This window comes from Oncorhynchus mykiss, chromosome 18, assembly GCF_013265735.2.
Source record: "Oncorhynchus mykiss isolate Arlee chromosome 18, USDA_OmykA_1.1, whole genome shotgun sequence".
NCBI classification, from domain to species: domain Eukaryota; kingdom Metazoa; phylum Chordata; class Actinopteri; order Salmoniformes; family Salmonidae; genus Oncorhynchus; species Oncorhynchus mykiss.
Genome location: NC_048582.1, coordinates 66574731 through 66591684, shown reverse-complemented (window position 1 = coordinate 66591684; position 16954 = coordinate 66574731). Strand labels below are relative to the sequence as shown.

General features: G+C 43.0%; 1 protein-coding gene across 1 annotated transcript in view; it reads right to left on the bottom strand.

The window, feature by feature from the left end:
- The window catches only part of LOC110496897 (gamma-aminobutyric acid type B receptor subunit 1-like), a 154483-nt gene that overhangs the window by 89159 nt on the left and 48370 nt on the right, over positions 1 to 16954 (bottom strand). The window contains exon 8 of the mRNA XM_036953572.1: positions 16451 to 16514. Within this exon, the coding sequence (XP_036809467.1) occupies positions 16451 to 16514 (64 nt within the window). The remainder of the gene's footprint in view (positions 1 to 16450; positions 16515 to 16954) is intronic.

The window sequence follows — 16954 nt, the reverse complement described above, 5'->3', positions numbered from 1 at the left end:
TCCCTTTCTGTATATGACAGTCTCTCACACCTCTCTCCCCACCTCCTCTTTCCCTTTCTGTATATGACAGTCTCTCACACCTCTCTCCCCACCTCCTCTTTCCCTTTCTGTATATGACAGTCTCTCACACCTCTCTCCCCACCTCCTCTTTCCCTTTCTGTATATGACAGTCTCTCACACCTCTCTCCCCACCTCCTCTTTCCCTTTCTGTATATGACAGTCTCTCACACCTCTCTCCCCACCTCCTCTTTCCCTTTCTGTATATGACAGTCTCTCACACCTCTCTCCCCACCTCCTCTTTCCCTTTCTGTATATGACAGTCTCTCACACCTCTCTCCCCACCTCCTCTTTCCCTTTCTGTATATGACAGTCTCTCACACCTCTCTCCCCACCTCCTCTTTCCCTTTCTGTATATGACAGTCTCTCACACCTCTCTCCCCACCTCCTCTTTCCCTGTCTGTATATGACAGTCTCTCACACCTCCTCTTTCCCTTTCTGTATATGACAGTCTCTCACACCTCCTCTTTCCCTTTCTGTATATGACAGTCTCTCACACCTCCTCTTTCCCTTTCTGTATATGACAGTCTCTCACACCTCCTCTTTCCCTTTCTGTATATGACAGTCTCTCACACCTCCTCTTTCCATGTCTGTATATGACAGTCTCTCACACCTCTCTCCCCACCTCCTCTTTCCCTTTCTGTATATGACAGTCTCTCACACCTCTCTCCCCACCTCCTCTTTCCCTTTCTGTATATGACAGTCTCTCACACCTCCTATTTCCCTTTCTGTATATGACAGTCTCTCACACCTCCTCTTTCCCTGTCTGTATATGACAGTCTCTCACACCTCCTCTTTCCCTTTCTGTATATGACAGTCTCTCACACATCCTATTTCCCTTTCTGTATATGACAGTCTCTCACACCTCCTCTTTCCCTTTCTGTATATGACAGTCTCTCACACCTCCTATTTCCCTTTCTGTATATGACAGTCTCTCACACCTCCTCTTTCCATGTCTGTATATGACAGTCTCTCACACCTCTCTCCCCACCTCCTCTTTCCCTTTCTGTATATGACAGTCTCTCACACCTCTCTCCCCACCTCCTCTTTCCCTTTCTGTATATGACAGTCTCTCACACCTCTCTCCCCACCTCCTCTTTCCCTTTCTGTATATGACAGTCTCTCACACCTCCTCTTTCCCTTTCTGTATATGACAGTCTCTCACACCTCTCTCCCCACCTCCTCTTTCCCTTTCTGTATATGACAGTCTCTCACACCTCCTCTTTCCCTTTCTGTATATGACAGTCTCTCACACCTCTCTCCCCACCTCCTCTTTCCCTTTCTGTATATGACAGTCTCTCACACCTCCTCTTTCCCTTTCTGTATATGACAGTCTCTCACACCTCTCTCCCCACCTCCTCTTTCCCTGTCTGTATATGACAGTCTCTCACACCTCTCTCCCCACCTCCTCCTTCCCTTTCTGTATATGACAGTCTCTCACACATCTCTTCCCACCTCCTCTTTCTTCCTACTGGTTTTTATAATGTCTCACAGACGTTCATACCTGAATAGTACATTTATTTGTAGAATACATGATCAGTGAATATATTAAATGTTCAGGCTACAACGTGGGGATCTCATGCATGGTAATAACTAAACTCAGCAGAAAAAAGAAACATCCTCTCACTGTCTTAACAAGCTTAAATGTTTGTAAATATTTGTATGAACATAACAAGATTCCACAACTGAGACATAAACTGAACAAGTTCCACAGACATGTGACTAACAGAAATTGAATAATGTGTCCTTGAACAAAGGGGGGGGGGATCAAAATCAAAAGTAACAGTCAGTATCTGCTGTGGCCACCAGCTGCATTAAGTACTACAGTGCATCTCCTCCTCATGGACTGCAACAGGTTTCTGGGGGGGGAATGGCCCAAGCCCTCACCCTCCGATCCAACAGGTCCCAGACATGCTCAATGGGATTGAGATCCGGGCTCTTCGCTGGCCATGGCAGAACCCTGACATTCCTGTCTTGCAGGAAATCAAGCACACAGAACGGGCAGTATGGCTGGTGGCATTGTCATGCTGGTGGGTCATGTCAGGATGAGCCTGCAGGAAGGGAACCACATGAGGGAGGAGGATGTCTTCCTTGTAACGCACAGAGTTGAGATTGCCTGCAATGACAACAAGCTCAGTCCGACGATGCTGTGATACACCGCCCCAGACCATGACGGACCCTCCACCTCCAAATCGATCCCGTACAGGCCTCGGTGTAACGCTCATTCCTTTGACGATAAACGCAAATCCGACCATCCCCCCTGGTGAGACAAAACCGTGACTCGTCCGTGAAGAGCACTTTTTGCCAGTCCTGTCTGGTCCAGCGACGGTGGGTTTGTGCCCATAGGCGACATTGTTGCCGGTGATGTCTGGTGAGGACCTGCTTTACAACAGGCCTACAAGCCCTCAGTCCAGCCTTTCTCAGCTTATTGCAGACAGTGTGAGCACTGATGGAGGGATTGTGCGTTCCTGGTGTAACTCGGGCAGTTATTGTTTCCATCCTGTACCTGTCCCGCAGGTGTGATGTTCGGATGTACCGATCCTGTGCAGGTGTTGTTACACGTGGTCTGCCACTGTGAGGACTATCAGCTGTCCGTCCTGTCTCCCTGTAGCGCTGTCTTAGGCGTCTCATAGTACGGACATTGCGATTTATTGCCATGGCCACATCTGCAGTCCTCATGCCTCCTTGCAGCATGCCTAAGGCACATTCACGCAGATGAGCAGGGACCCTGGGCATCTTTCTTTTGGTGTTTTTCAGAGTCAGTAGAAAGGCCTCTTTGGTGTCCTAAGTTTTCATAACTTAATTGCCTACCGTCTGTAAGCTGTTAGTGTCTTAACGACCATTCCACAGCTGCATGTTCATTAATTGTTTATGGTTCATTGAACAAGCATGGTAAACAGTGTTTAAACCCTTTACAATGAAGATATGTGAAGTTATTTGGATTTTTACGAATTATCTTTGAAAGACAGGGTCCTGAAAAAGAGACGTTTCTTTTTTTTACTGAGTTTACATGTACATACGACTTGCATCCTTGGCACAATAATGTTATATTATAATCTACTTAATCCATAGGCTTCATTGATGCCATTCAGACTGTCATTAATGCAATACAACTGGCTATGAGATTCATAGCAACAGTCATTTTCTGAAATATCTTGGGGATTAAAGATTAACTGGTGGAAGCAAGTCTAGTTCTGAACTAATATTTATACCAAACGTTTTTCATCCACAGGCATACAGGTATTTTTTTATCCTCCACTACACAATAAGCAAGAAAATAGTTAACTAGCTACTTCAGCTGCATTGCATGGCAAATATTAGCAATGCAAGCTTACACAATTAAATTGTACATTCAATTTGCAGTAAATAGTTTAGCTAGCTAGATTCTTTACATCCACTGTTTCACAAGAGGAAAGCCTGGTTTGAAGGTTTACTCAGGAGTCCCTAAAACATTAAACAACACGAATTACAATTTCATACTCCTGTCAAAACGCCCATGAAGCTCGCTACCTAGCTGGCAAATGTTAGCTAGTCAGCTAGCTTGCTAAATAGCAATTTTCATAAATTAACTTTATGACAAAAAAGATATGCATAATAGTTTGTCTAACATATTCCTCTCAACTGTACATGCTTTGCATGAGTCGTTATGACCTTATAATTACTTCAATTCTAATATTTCTGTCAACCATCTTCGCTGAAAAAAGTCTCCGGTGTTGGGTTGCAGAGTGTCATATTCGTCATGGGAACCACTCGATATGATTCGTCATCGCCCAGCGTTCGCACTTGTGATTTGCATAAAGTTTGGAAATGCTGAACTTTTAACGTACCACCAACCTCCTGTGATATGCATAACGATCTGCATGTCATCGTGTCGGTCAGGGAAAAACACAACATGAAACCTTCTTTACCCTTCAGTTAACAGACACACTCTCTCCCTCCCTCACACTCTCTCACTCCCTCCCTCCTTCCCTCACACTCTGTCCCTCCCTCTCTCCCTCCCTCACACTCTGTCTCTCCCTCCCTTCCTCACACTCTGTCCCTCCCTCCCTCCCTTCCTCACACTCTGTCCCTCCCTCCCTCCCTCACACTCTGTCTCTCCCTCCCTACTTTCCTCACCCTCCCTCCCTCCCTCCCTTCCTCACACTCTGTCCCTCGCTCCCTCCCTCACACTCTCTCCCTCCCTCAGTCTGTCCCTCCCTCCCTTCATCACCCTCTGTCCCTCCCTCTCTTCCTCAGTCTGTCCCTCCCTTCCTCACACTCCCTCCCTTCCTCACACTCTATCCCTCCCTCCCTTCCTCACACTCTGTACCTCCCTCCCTCACACTCTGTCCCTCCCTCCCTCCCTCCCTCACACTCTGTCCCTCCCTCCCTCCCTCCCTCACACTCTGTCCCTCCCTCCCTTCCTCACACTCTGTCTCTCCCTCCCTCCCTCACACTCTGTCCCTCCCTCCCTCACAGTCTGTCCCTCTCTCCCTCCCTTTATCACCTTCTGTCCCTCCCTCCCTCCCTCCCTCACACTCTGTCCCTCCCTCCCTCACAGTCTGTCCCTCCCTCCCTCCCTCCCTCCCTCACAGTCTGCCCCTCCCTCCCTCCCTCCCTCACAGTCTGTCCCTCCCTCCCTCCCTCCCTTCCTCACACTCTGTCCCTCGCTCCCTCCCTCACACTCTCTCCCTCCCTCAGTCTGTCCCTCCCTCCCTTCATCACCCTCTGTCCCTCCCTCTCTTCCTCACACTCTATCCCTCCCTCCCTCACACTCTGTCCCTCCCTCCCTCCCTCACACTCTGTCCCTCCCTCCCTTCCTCACACTCTGTCTCTCCCTCCCTCCCTCACACTCTGTCCCTCCCTCCCTCACAGTCTGTCCCTCTCTCCCTCCCTTTATCACCTTCTGTCCCTCCCTCCCTCCCTCACAGTCTGTCCCTCCCTCCCTCCCTCACAGTCTGTCCTTCCCTCCCTTCCTCACACTCTGTCCCTCCCTCCTTCCCTCACAGTCTGTCCCTCCCTCCCTCCCTCCCTCCCTCACAGTCTGTCCCTCCCTCCCTCCCTCCCTCCCTCCCTCACAGTCTGTTCCTCCCTCCCTACCTCAGTCTGCATAACGATCTGCATGTCATCGTGTCGGTCAGGGAAAAACACAACATGAAACCTTCTTTACCCTTCAGTTAACAGACACACTCTCTCCCTCCCTCACACTCTCTCACTCCCTCCCTCACACTCTCTCCCTCCCTCACACTCTGTCTCTCTCTCTCTCCCTCCCTCACACTCTCTCACTCCCTCCCTCCCTCACACTCTGTCCCTCCCTCCCTCCCTCCCTCACACTCTGTCCCTCCCTCCCTCCCTTCCTCACACTCTGTCCCTCCCTCCCTCCCTCACTCTCTCTCACTCCCTCCCTCCCTCACACTCTGTCTCTCTCTCTCTCCCTCCCTCACACTCTCTCACTCCCTCCCTCCCTCACACTCTGTCCCTCCCACTCTCCCTCCCTCACACTCTGTCTCTCCCTCCCTTCCTCACACTCTGTCCCTCCCTCCCTCCCTTCCTCACACTCTCTCACTCCCTCCCTCCCTCCCTCACACTCTGTCCCTCCCTCTCTCCCTCCCTCACACTCTGTCTCTCCCTCCCTTCCTCACACTCTGTCCCTCCCTCCCTCCCTTCCTCACACTCTCTCACTCCCTCCCTCCCTCCCTCACACTCTGTCCCTCCCTCTCTCCCTCCCTCACACTCTGTCTCTCCCTCCCTCCCTCACACTCTGTCTCTCCCTCCATCCCTCCCTCACACTCTCTCACTCCCTCCCTCCCTCCCTCACACTCTGTCCCTCCCTCTCTCCCTCCCTCACACTCTGTCTCTCCCTCCCTTCCTCACACTCTGTCCCTCCCTCCCTCCCTTCCTCACACTCTGTCCCTCCCTCCCACCCTCACACTCTGTCCCTCTGTCCCTCCCTCCCTCACACGCAAATCAGTCATTCTATGCAGGATTCTATTATATGCTGAACAGCGTGAAGTTAAATTCCATGTGTTGAGTAGAAGTGTGAAGTTTATGGAGAACATCTAGAAACTGGAGACAGGATGCTTGGCCACTGATTTGTATTTATTTATTTATTTTATGCTAGGCCGTGATATTGCGGTGCTACTCGGTATCGTGATACTGACTTGGTATCGTATCGTTTGTAAAATGTTGTTATCAAGCCTCCCGAGTGGGATCACTACAGAACCGGGTTTGATCCCAGGCTGTGTCGCAGCCAGCCACGACCGGGAGACCCATGAGGCGGCGCACAATTGGCCCAGCATCGTCCGGGTAACAGGAGGGTTTGGCCAGCAGGGATGCCCTTGTCCCATCACGCACTAGCGACTCCTGTGGCGGGCCGGGCGCAGTGCACGCTGACACGGTCGCCAGGTGTACGGTGTTTCCTCCGACACTTTGGTGCGGCTGGCTTCCGGGTTAAGTGGTCAGTGTGTCGAGAAGCAGTGAGGCTCGGCTGGGTTGTGTTTCGGACACAGGACTCTCAACCTTCGACTCTCCCGAGTCCGTACAGAAGTTGCAGCGATGGGACAAGACTGAAAATACCAATTGGATATCACGAAATTGGGGAGAAAAAGGGGTAAAAAGTATCGTGACAAGCCTAGTGCACACACACACACATAATGACTCCTTACCACACATCGCCCGCCCCAGGAAACTGCCACTATGCAAGACAACACCACATGGTGGAGGACGCTACTGTGTGTGTGTTGAACATTACCTCTGCCAAGGACCCTCCTACTGTGGATGATGTCAGTCAAATGAGTAGATATACAGCAGATAGAATAGATATGCAGTAGATATACAGTAGATATACAGTAGATATGCAGTAGATATGCATTAGATACAGTAGATATGCAGTAGATATGCATTAGATATACAGTAGATACAGTAGATATGCAGTAGATACAGTAGATATGCAGTAGATATGCATTAGATATGCAGTAGATATGCATTAGATATACAGTAGATATGCATTAGATATGCAGTAGATATGCATTAGATATACAGTAGATATGCATTAGATATGCAGTAGATATGCATTAGATATACAGTAGATATGCATTAGATATGCAGTAGATATGCATTAGATATACAGTAGATATGCATTAGATATGCAGTAGATATGCATTAGATATACAGTAGATATGCAGTAGATATACAGTAGATACAGTAGATATGCAGTAGATATGCATTAGATATACAGTAGAAACAGTAGATATGCAGTAGATACAGTAGATATGCAGTAGATATGCATTAGATATGCAGTAGATATGCATTAGATATACAGTAGATATGCATTAGATATACAGTAGATATGCAGTAGATATACAGTGGTTATACAGTAGATATGCTGTAGATATGCATTAGATATGCAGTAGATATGCATTAGATATACAGTAGATATGCAGTAGATATACAGTAGATATGCAGTAGATATACAGCGGTTATACAGTAGATATGCAGTAGATATGCAGTAGATATACAGTAGATATGCTGTAGATATACAGTAGATATGCAGTAAATATACAGCAGATATACAGTAGATATGCAGTAGATATACAGTAGATATGCAGTAGACATGCAGTAGATAGATATACAGTAGATAGATATACAGTAGATATACAGTAGATATGCGGTAGATATACAGTAGATATACAGTGGTTATACAGTAGATATACAGTAGATAGATATACAGTAGATATACAGTAGATATGCAGTATATACACAGTAGATATACAGTATAGATATACAGTAGATATACAGTAGATATGCAGTAGATAAACAGTAGATATGCAGTAGATATACAGTAGATATACAGTAGATATACAGTAGATATGCAGTAGATATACAGTAGATATGCAGTAGATATACAGTAGATATACAGTAGATATGCAGTAGATATGCAGTAGATATACAGTAGATATACAATAGATATACAGTAGATATGCAGTAGATATGCAGTAGGTATACAGTAGATATGCTGTAGATATACAGTAGATATGCAGTAGATATACAGTAGATAGAGTAAATATACAGCAGATATACAGTAGATACGCAGTAGATAAACAGTAGATATGCAGTAGATATACGGTAGATATGCAGTAGACATGAAGTAGATATACAGTAGATATGCGGTAGATATACAGTAGATATGCAGTAGACATGCATTAGATATACAGTGGTTATACAGTAGATATACAGTAGATAGATATACAGTAGATATACAGTAGATATGCAGTATATACACAGTAGATATACAGTAGATATACAGTAGATAGAGTAAATATACAGTAGATATACAGTAGATAGAGTAAATATACAGTAGATATACAGTAGATAGAGTAGATATACAGTAGATATGCAGTAGATAAACAGTAGATATGCAGTAGATATACAGTAGATATACAGTAGATAAGCTGTAGATATACAGTAGATATACAGTAGATATACAGTAGAGAGATATACAGTAGATATGCAGTAGATATGCAGTAGACATGCAGTAGAGAGATATACAGTAGATATACAGTAGATATACAGTAGATATGCAGTAGATATACAGTAGGTATACAGTAGATATACAGTAGGTATACAGTAGATATACAGTAGATATACAGTAGATATACAGTAGATAGAGAAGATATACAGTAGATATGCAGTAGATAAACAGTAGATATACAGTAGATATACAGTAGATATACAGTAGATATGCAGTAGATATACAGTAGATAGATATACAGTAGATATACAGTAGATATGCAGTAGATATGCAGTAGGTATACAGTAGATATACAGTAGATATGCAGTAGGTATACAGTAGGTATACAGTAGATGTGCAGTAGATATGCAGTAGATATGCAGTAGCAGTAGATATACAGTAGATATGCAGTAGATATACAGTATATATACAGTGGTTATACAGTAGATAGAGTAGATATACAGTAGATAGATATACAGTAGATGTGCAGTAGATATGCAGTAGATAAACAGTAGATATGCAGTAGATATACAGTAGATATACAGTAGATATACAGTAGATATGCAGTAGATATACAGTAGATAAACAGTAGATATACAGTAGATATACAGTAGATATGCAGTAGGTATACAGTAGGTATACAGTAGATGTGCAGTAGATATGCAGTAGATATGCAGTAGCAGTAGATATACAGTAGATATGCAGTAGATATACAGTATATATACAGTGGTTATACAGTAGATAGAGTAGATATACAGTAGATATATATACAGTAGATGTGCAGTAGATATACAGTAGATATACAGTAGATATGCAGTAGATATGCAGTAGATATGCCGTAGATATACAGTAGATATACAGTAGATATGCGGTAGATATACAGTAGATATGCAGTAGACATGCATTAGATATACAGTAGATATACAGTGGTTATACAGTAGATATACAGTAGATAGATATACAGTAGATATACAGTAGATATGCAGTATATACACAGTAGATATACAGTAGATAGAGTAGATATACAGTAGATATGCAGTAGATATACAGTAGATAGATATGCAGTAGATATGCAGTAGACATGCAGTAGAGAGATATACAGTAGATATGCAGTAGATATACAGTAGGTATACAGTAGATATACAGTAGGTATACAGTAGATATACAGTAGATATACAGTAGGTATACAGTAGATATACAGTGGTTATGCAGTATATATACAGTAGATATGCAGTAGATATGCAGTAGATATGCAGTAGATATACAGTAGATATGCATTAGATATGCAGTAGATATACAATAGATATGCAGTAGACATGCATTAGATATACAGTAGATATACAGTGTTTATACAGTAGATATGCAGTAGATATACAGTAGATATACAGTAGATATGCAGTAGATATACAGTAGATATGCAGTAGATATGCAGTAGATATACAGTAGATATGCAGTAGACATGCAGTAGATATGCGGTAGATATACAATAGATATGCAGTAGACATGCATTAGATATACAGTAGATATACAGTGTTTATACAGTAGATATACAGTAGATATACCGTAGATAGAGTAGATATACAGTAGATATGCAGTAGATAAACAGTAGATATGCAGTAGATATACAGTAGATAGATATACAGTAGATATGCAGTAGATATGCAGTAGACATGCAGTAGAGAGATATACAGTAGATATACAGTAGGTATACAGTAGGTATACAGTAGATATACAGTAGATATACAGTAGGTATACAGTAGATATACAGTAGATATACAGTAGATATACAGTAGATATGCAGTAGGTATACAGTAGGTATACAGTAGGTATACAGTAGATATACAGTAGATATACAGTAGATATACAGTAGGTATACAGTAGGTGTGCAGTAGATGTGCAGTAGATGTGCAGTAGATATGCAGTAGATAAACAGTAGATATACAGTAGATATACAGTAGATATACAGTAGATATGCAGTAGATATACAGTAGATAGATATACAGTAGATATACAGTAGATATGCAGTAGATATGCAGTAGGTATACAGTAGATATACAGTAGATATGCAGTAGGTATACAGTAGGTATACAGTAGATGTGCAGTAGATATGCAGTAGATATGCAGTAGCAGTAGATATACAGTAGATATGCAGTAGATATACAGTATATATACAGTGGTTATACAGTAGATAGAGTAGATATACAGTAGATAGATATACAGTAGATGTGCAGTAGATATACAGTAGATATACAGTAGATATGCAGTAGATATGCAGTAGATATGCAGTAGATATACAGTAGATATACAGTAGATATGCGGTAGATATACAGTAGATATGCAGTAGACATGCATTAGATATACAGTAGATATACAGTGGTTATACAGTAGATATACAGTAGATAGATATACAGTAGATATACAGTAGATATGCAGTATATACACAGTAGATATACAGTAGATAGAGTAGATATACAGTAGATATGCAGTAGATATACAGTAGATAGATATGCAGTAGATATGCAGTAGACATGCAGTAGAGAGATATACAGTAGATATGCAGTAGATATACAGTAGGTATACAGTAGATATACAGTAGGTATACAGTAGATATACAGTAGATATACAGTAGGTATACAGTAGATATACAGTGGTTATGCAGTATATATACAGTAGATATGCAGTAGATATGCAGTAGATATGCAGTAGATATACAGTAGATATGCAGTAGACATGCAGTAGATATGCGGTAGATATACAATAGATATGCAGTAGACATGCATTAGATATACAGTAGATATACAGTGTTTATACAGTAGATATACAGTAGATATACCGTAGATAGAGTAGATATACAGTAGATATGCAGTAGATAAACAGTAGATATGCAGTAGATATACAGTAGATAGATATACAGTAGATATGCAGTAGATATGCAGTAGACATGCAGTAGAGAGATATACAGTAGATATACAGTAGGTATACAGTAGGTATACAGTAGATATACAGTAGATATACAGTAGGTATACAGTAGATATACAGTAGATATACAGTAGATATACAGTAGATATACAGTAGATATGCAGTAGGTATACAGTAGGTATACAGTAGGTATACAGTAGATATACAGTAGATATACAGTAGATATACAGTAGGTATACAGTAGGTGTGCAGTAGATGTGCAGTAGATGTGCAGTAGATATGCAGTAGCAGTAGATATACAGTAGATATGCAGTAGATATACAGTATATATACAGTAGATATACAGTAGATGTGCAGTAGATATACAGTAGATATACAGTAGATATGCAGTAGATATGCAGTAGATATACAGTAGATATACAGTAGATATGCAGTAGATATATAGTAGATATACAGTAGATATGCAGTAGCAGTAGATATACAGTAGATATGCAGTAGATATGCAGTAGATATACAGTAGATATGCAGTAGCAGTAGATATGCAGTAGATATACAGTAGATATACAGTAGGTATACAGTAGATATACAGTAGATATGCATTAGATATACAGTAGATATGCAGTAGATATGCAGTAGATATGCAGTATATATACAGTAGATATGCAGTAGATATGCAGTAGATATACAGTAGATATGCAGTAGATATGCAGTAGATATGCAGTAGATATACAGTAGATATACAGTAGGTATACAGTAGATATACAGTAGATATACAGTAGATATACAGTAGATATGCATTAGATATACAGTAGATATGCAGTAGATATGCAGTAGATATACAGTAGATATGCAGTATATATACAGTAGATATGCAGTAGATATGCAGTAGATATACAGTAGATATGCAGTAGATATGCAGTAGATATGCAGTAGATATACAGTAGATATACAGTAGGTATACAGTAGATATACAGTAGATATACAGTAGATATACAGTAGATATGCAGTAGATATACAGTAGATAGATATACAGTAGATAGATATACAGTAGATAGATATGCAGTAGATATACAGTAGATATGCAGTAGATATACAGTAGATATACAGTAGGTATACAGTAGATATACAGTAGATATGCAGTAGATATACAGTAGATAGATATACAGTAGATAGATATACAGTAGATAGATATGCAGTAGATATACAGTAGATATGCAGTAGATATACAGTAGATATGCAGTAGATATACAGTAGATATACAGTAGCTGCTGGCTGACTGAGAATCAGCTCATGTCCACTTAGCCTGAGCTGCATTCTACTACATCCAGAACCAAACCCCCTCCAAACTGCCCTGGGCAAAAGCCACTCCAATTAGCATTGAATAAATTATTAATCAAAACAACGTTTCCTTTTCTGGGACGGTGGGGAGACAACAGAGAGGAGAAGAGATGGGGGAAAACAAGCTTAATTTTTCATCAGCCAGCCACAAAAAACAAAGAGCGTTCCCGACATGAGAGACAACATTGAGAGTCACCAACGCAGACGCGGTCGGTGTCAGAGGAAGACACAAAGAGGCAGACAGATTGAGCACGATCAATGATCACAACGCAGCCAGCCAAACCAACGAACACCACCTCACTGCCTGCCTCTCCTCGCAGGCAGCTACAGTCTGACGTAGCCAGAGATAAGACGATGACATGGACACCAGTCCTGTGTGACAAAGGGGGCTGCCAGGGAGCCACGAGGGGCTGGCTAAGTCGGAAAATTAAGAAAACAAAGGCAAAATAAAGTCCTTAAAAACTATTTTGTGTTTCACTACGACAAGTACTCTTACTTCTCCCTCTCTTATCGTCATGGCTACAGGTCTGCTCCATGCATAGGCATGGAAGGCAACATTTAAATCACTATGACAAGGAAATACAGCGCTTTCAGACTGACTAATTACAATAAAGAGGAGAAAGATTGTAAAGAACACAAACAGACCTTTCAGGTTTCTGTTGTTTGTTTGCCAGAGCATTGGTAGTAGGAATCCTTCAAGTTAATTTAGTCCAAAAACAGGTTGTAGGTTTGGAGGTTTGATTTGGAGTGAAGGTTGTGTTGTGGTTGTGTGGTGGAGGGGGGTAGTATATCCTTGCTGAAAAATACAAGTTCATCTAACTATAAATCTATATTTTTTGTAAAAACATGCTCCCTCTCCCACTCTCTCCCCCTCTCTCTCTCTCTGTCTCTCTCTCTGTCTCTCTCTCTCTCTCTCTCTCTCTCTCTCTCTCTGTCTCTCTCTCTCTCTCTCTCCCACTCTCTCCCCCTCTCTCTCTCTCTGTCTCTCTCTCTGTCTCTCTCTCTCTCTCTCTCTCTCTCTCTCTCTCTCTCTCTCTCTCTCTGTCTCTCTCTCTGTCTCTCTCTCTGTCTCTCTCTCTCTCTCTCTCTCTCTCTCTGTCTCTCTCTCTCTCTCTCACTCTCTCTCTCTCTCTCCCTCTCCCACTCTCTCCCCCCCTCTCTCTCTCTGTCTCTCTCTCTGTCTCTCTCTCTCTCTCTCTCACTCTCTCTCTCTCTCTCTCTCTCTCTCCCTTCTCTCTCTCCCTCTGCAAGGTGATTTTGTAAACATGACTGTATCAGCTTTTCTGCTAAACTAAAGCACTGGGCACAGAGGACAAGCTTGGGTTCATTGCAATACCAAGCAAAAAAAAGATTGTAACTGACAAATTTCAGAATAGTTAATTTGGCAGCAACATGAAAGTGGCTTTTTTGTGAAACCCTCCAGCATTCACTGAAATATTCAAGCAGCTAATATTAACTTTGTACATGTTTTCTTTTCTGGGCTACACTGAACAAAAATATAAACGCAACATGCAACAATTTCAAAGATTTTACCGAGATACAAGATCATATGAAGAAATCAGTCATTTGAAATAAATGAATTACGCCCTAATCTATGGATTTCACATGAATGGGAATACAGATATGCATCTGTTGGTAACAGATACCTTTAAAAAAAAATAAAAGTAGGGGCGTGGATCCGAAAACCAGTCAGTATCTGGTGTGTCCACCATGTCTTTCCTCTACATAGAGTTCGTCAGGCTGTTGATTGTGGCCTGTGCAATGTCGTTCCTCTTCAATGGCTGTGTGAAGTTGCTGGTAATTGGCGGGAACTGGAACACGCTGTGTCGTACACATCGATCCAGAGCATCACAAACGTGATCACTGGGTGACATGTCTGGTGTGTAGGCAGGCCATGGAAAAACTAGGACATTTTCAGCTTCCAGGAATTGTGTACGGATCCTTACGACATGGGGCCGTGCATTATCACGCTGAAACACGAGGTGATGGCGGCGGATGAATGGCACGACAATGGGCTTCAGGATCTCGCCACGGTGTCTCTGTGCATTCAAACTGCCATCGATAAAATGCAATTGTGTTTGTTGTCCGTAGCTTGTGCCTTATGCCTTCCCATACAATAACCCCAATGCATAAGGCACTCTGCAACTGGATCCTGGACTTCCTGACAGGCGGGCCGCCCCCAGGTGGTGAGGGTAGGTAGCAACACATCTGCCACGCTGATTCTCAACACTGGAGCTCCCCAGGGGTGTGTGCTCACTCCTGTACTCCCTGTTCACCCACGGCCAGGCATGGCCAGGCATGACTCCAACACCATCATTAAGTTTGCAGACGACACAACAGTGGTAGGCCTGATCACCGACAACGACGAGACAGCCTATAGGGAGGAGGTCAGAGACCTGACTGTGTGGTGCCAGAATAACAACCTCTCCCTCAACGTAAACCAAGACTAAGGAGATGATTGTGGACTACAGGAAAAGGAGGACCGAGCACGGCCCCATTCTCATCGGCGGGGCTGTAGTGGAGCAGGTTGAGAGCTTCAAGTTCCTTGGTGTCCACATCAACAACAAACTAGAATGGTCCAAACACACCAAGTCAGTCGTAAAGAGGGCACGACAAAGCCTATTCCCCCTCAGGAAACTAAAAAGATTTGTCACGGGTCCTGAGATCCTCAAAAGGTTCTACAGCTGCAACATCGAGAGCATCCTGACTGGTTGCATCACTGCCTGGTACGGCAATTGCTCGGCCTCCGACCGCAAGGCACTACAGAGGGTAGTGTGTACGGCCCAGTGCATCACTGGGGCTAAGCTGCCTGCCATCCAGGACCTCTCCACCAGGCGGTGTCAGAGGAAGGCCCTAAAAATTGTCAAAGACCCCAGCCACCCCAGTCATAGACTGATCTCTCTACTACCGCACGGCAAGCGGTACCGGAGTGCCAAGTCTAGGACCAATAGGCTTCTAAACAGTTTTTACCCCCAAGCCATAAGACTCCTGAACAGGTAATCAAATGGCTACCCGGGCTATTTGCATTGTGTGCCCCCCCCAAACCCCTCTTTTACACTGCTGCTACTCTCTGTTTATCTTATATGCATAGTCACTTTAACTATACATTCATGTACATACTACCTCAATTGGGCCGACAAACCAGTGCTCCCGCACATTGTCCCATCCACTACCCGCCAACCCCTCTTTCACCCTACTGCTACTCTCTGTTCATCATATATGTATAGTCACTTTAACCATATCTACATGTACATACTACCTCAATCAGCCCGACTAACCAGTGTCTGTATGTAGCCTTGCTACTTTTATAGCCTCGCTACTTTAATAGCCTGTCTTTACCTACCTATTGTTCACCTAATACCTTTTTTGCACTATTGGTTAGAGCCTGTAAGTAAGCATTTCACTGTAAGGTCTACTACACCTGTTGTATTCAGCGCACGTGACAAATAAACTTTGATTTGATTTGTTCAGAACTTGAACATCAGCAAACCGCTCAACCACACCATGCCTGTGGTCTGCGGATGTGAGGTTTGTTGGACGTGCTGCCAATTACCTGTGTAATGATCACGCTGTTTAATCAGCTTCTTGATATGCCACACCTGTCAGGTGGATGGACACAATGTGGAGGAAATAGAGAGAGTACTGTACCTTGCAGCTGCTCAATAAGAGTCCAGGCCATTCTAGAACCCTGGGCATCAAACACAACATGGCCCTGTGTGAAGAAAGAGAAGCTATAACACTTCATTGTTTTAATCTCTCTCTCTGTCTCTCTCTCTCTCTCTCTGTCTCTCTCTCTCTCGCTCTCTCTGTCTCTATTTCTGTCTCTCTCAAACTCTCTCTCTCTATCTCTCTCTCTCTCTCTCTCTCTCTGTCTCTCTCTCTCTCTCTGTCTCTCTCTCTCTGTCTCTCTCTCTCTCTCTCTCTCTCTTTCTTAAAGGCTTTATTGACATGGGAAACATATGTTTACATTGCCAAAGCAAGTGAAGATGATAATAAACAAAAGTGAAATAAACAATCAGAAATTACCAGTAAACATTACACTCATAAAAGTGTAATGAGACATTTTGTGATGCACACTGTGGTGTTTAACCGAATAGATATGGGGTGGGTTGCACCAATATGGATTAGCTCTTAAACTGGGTTAAATGAAGG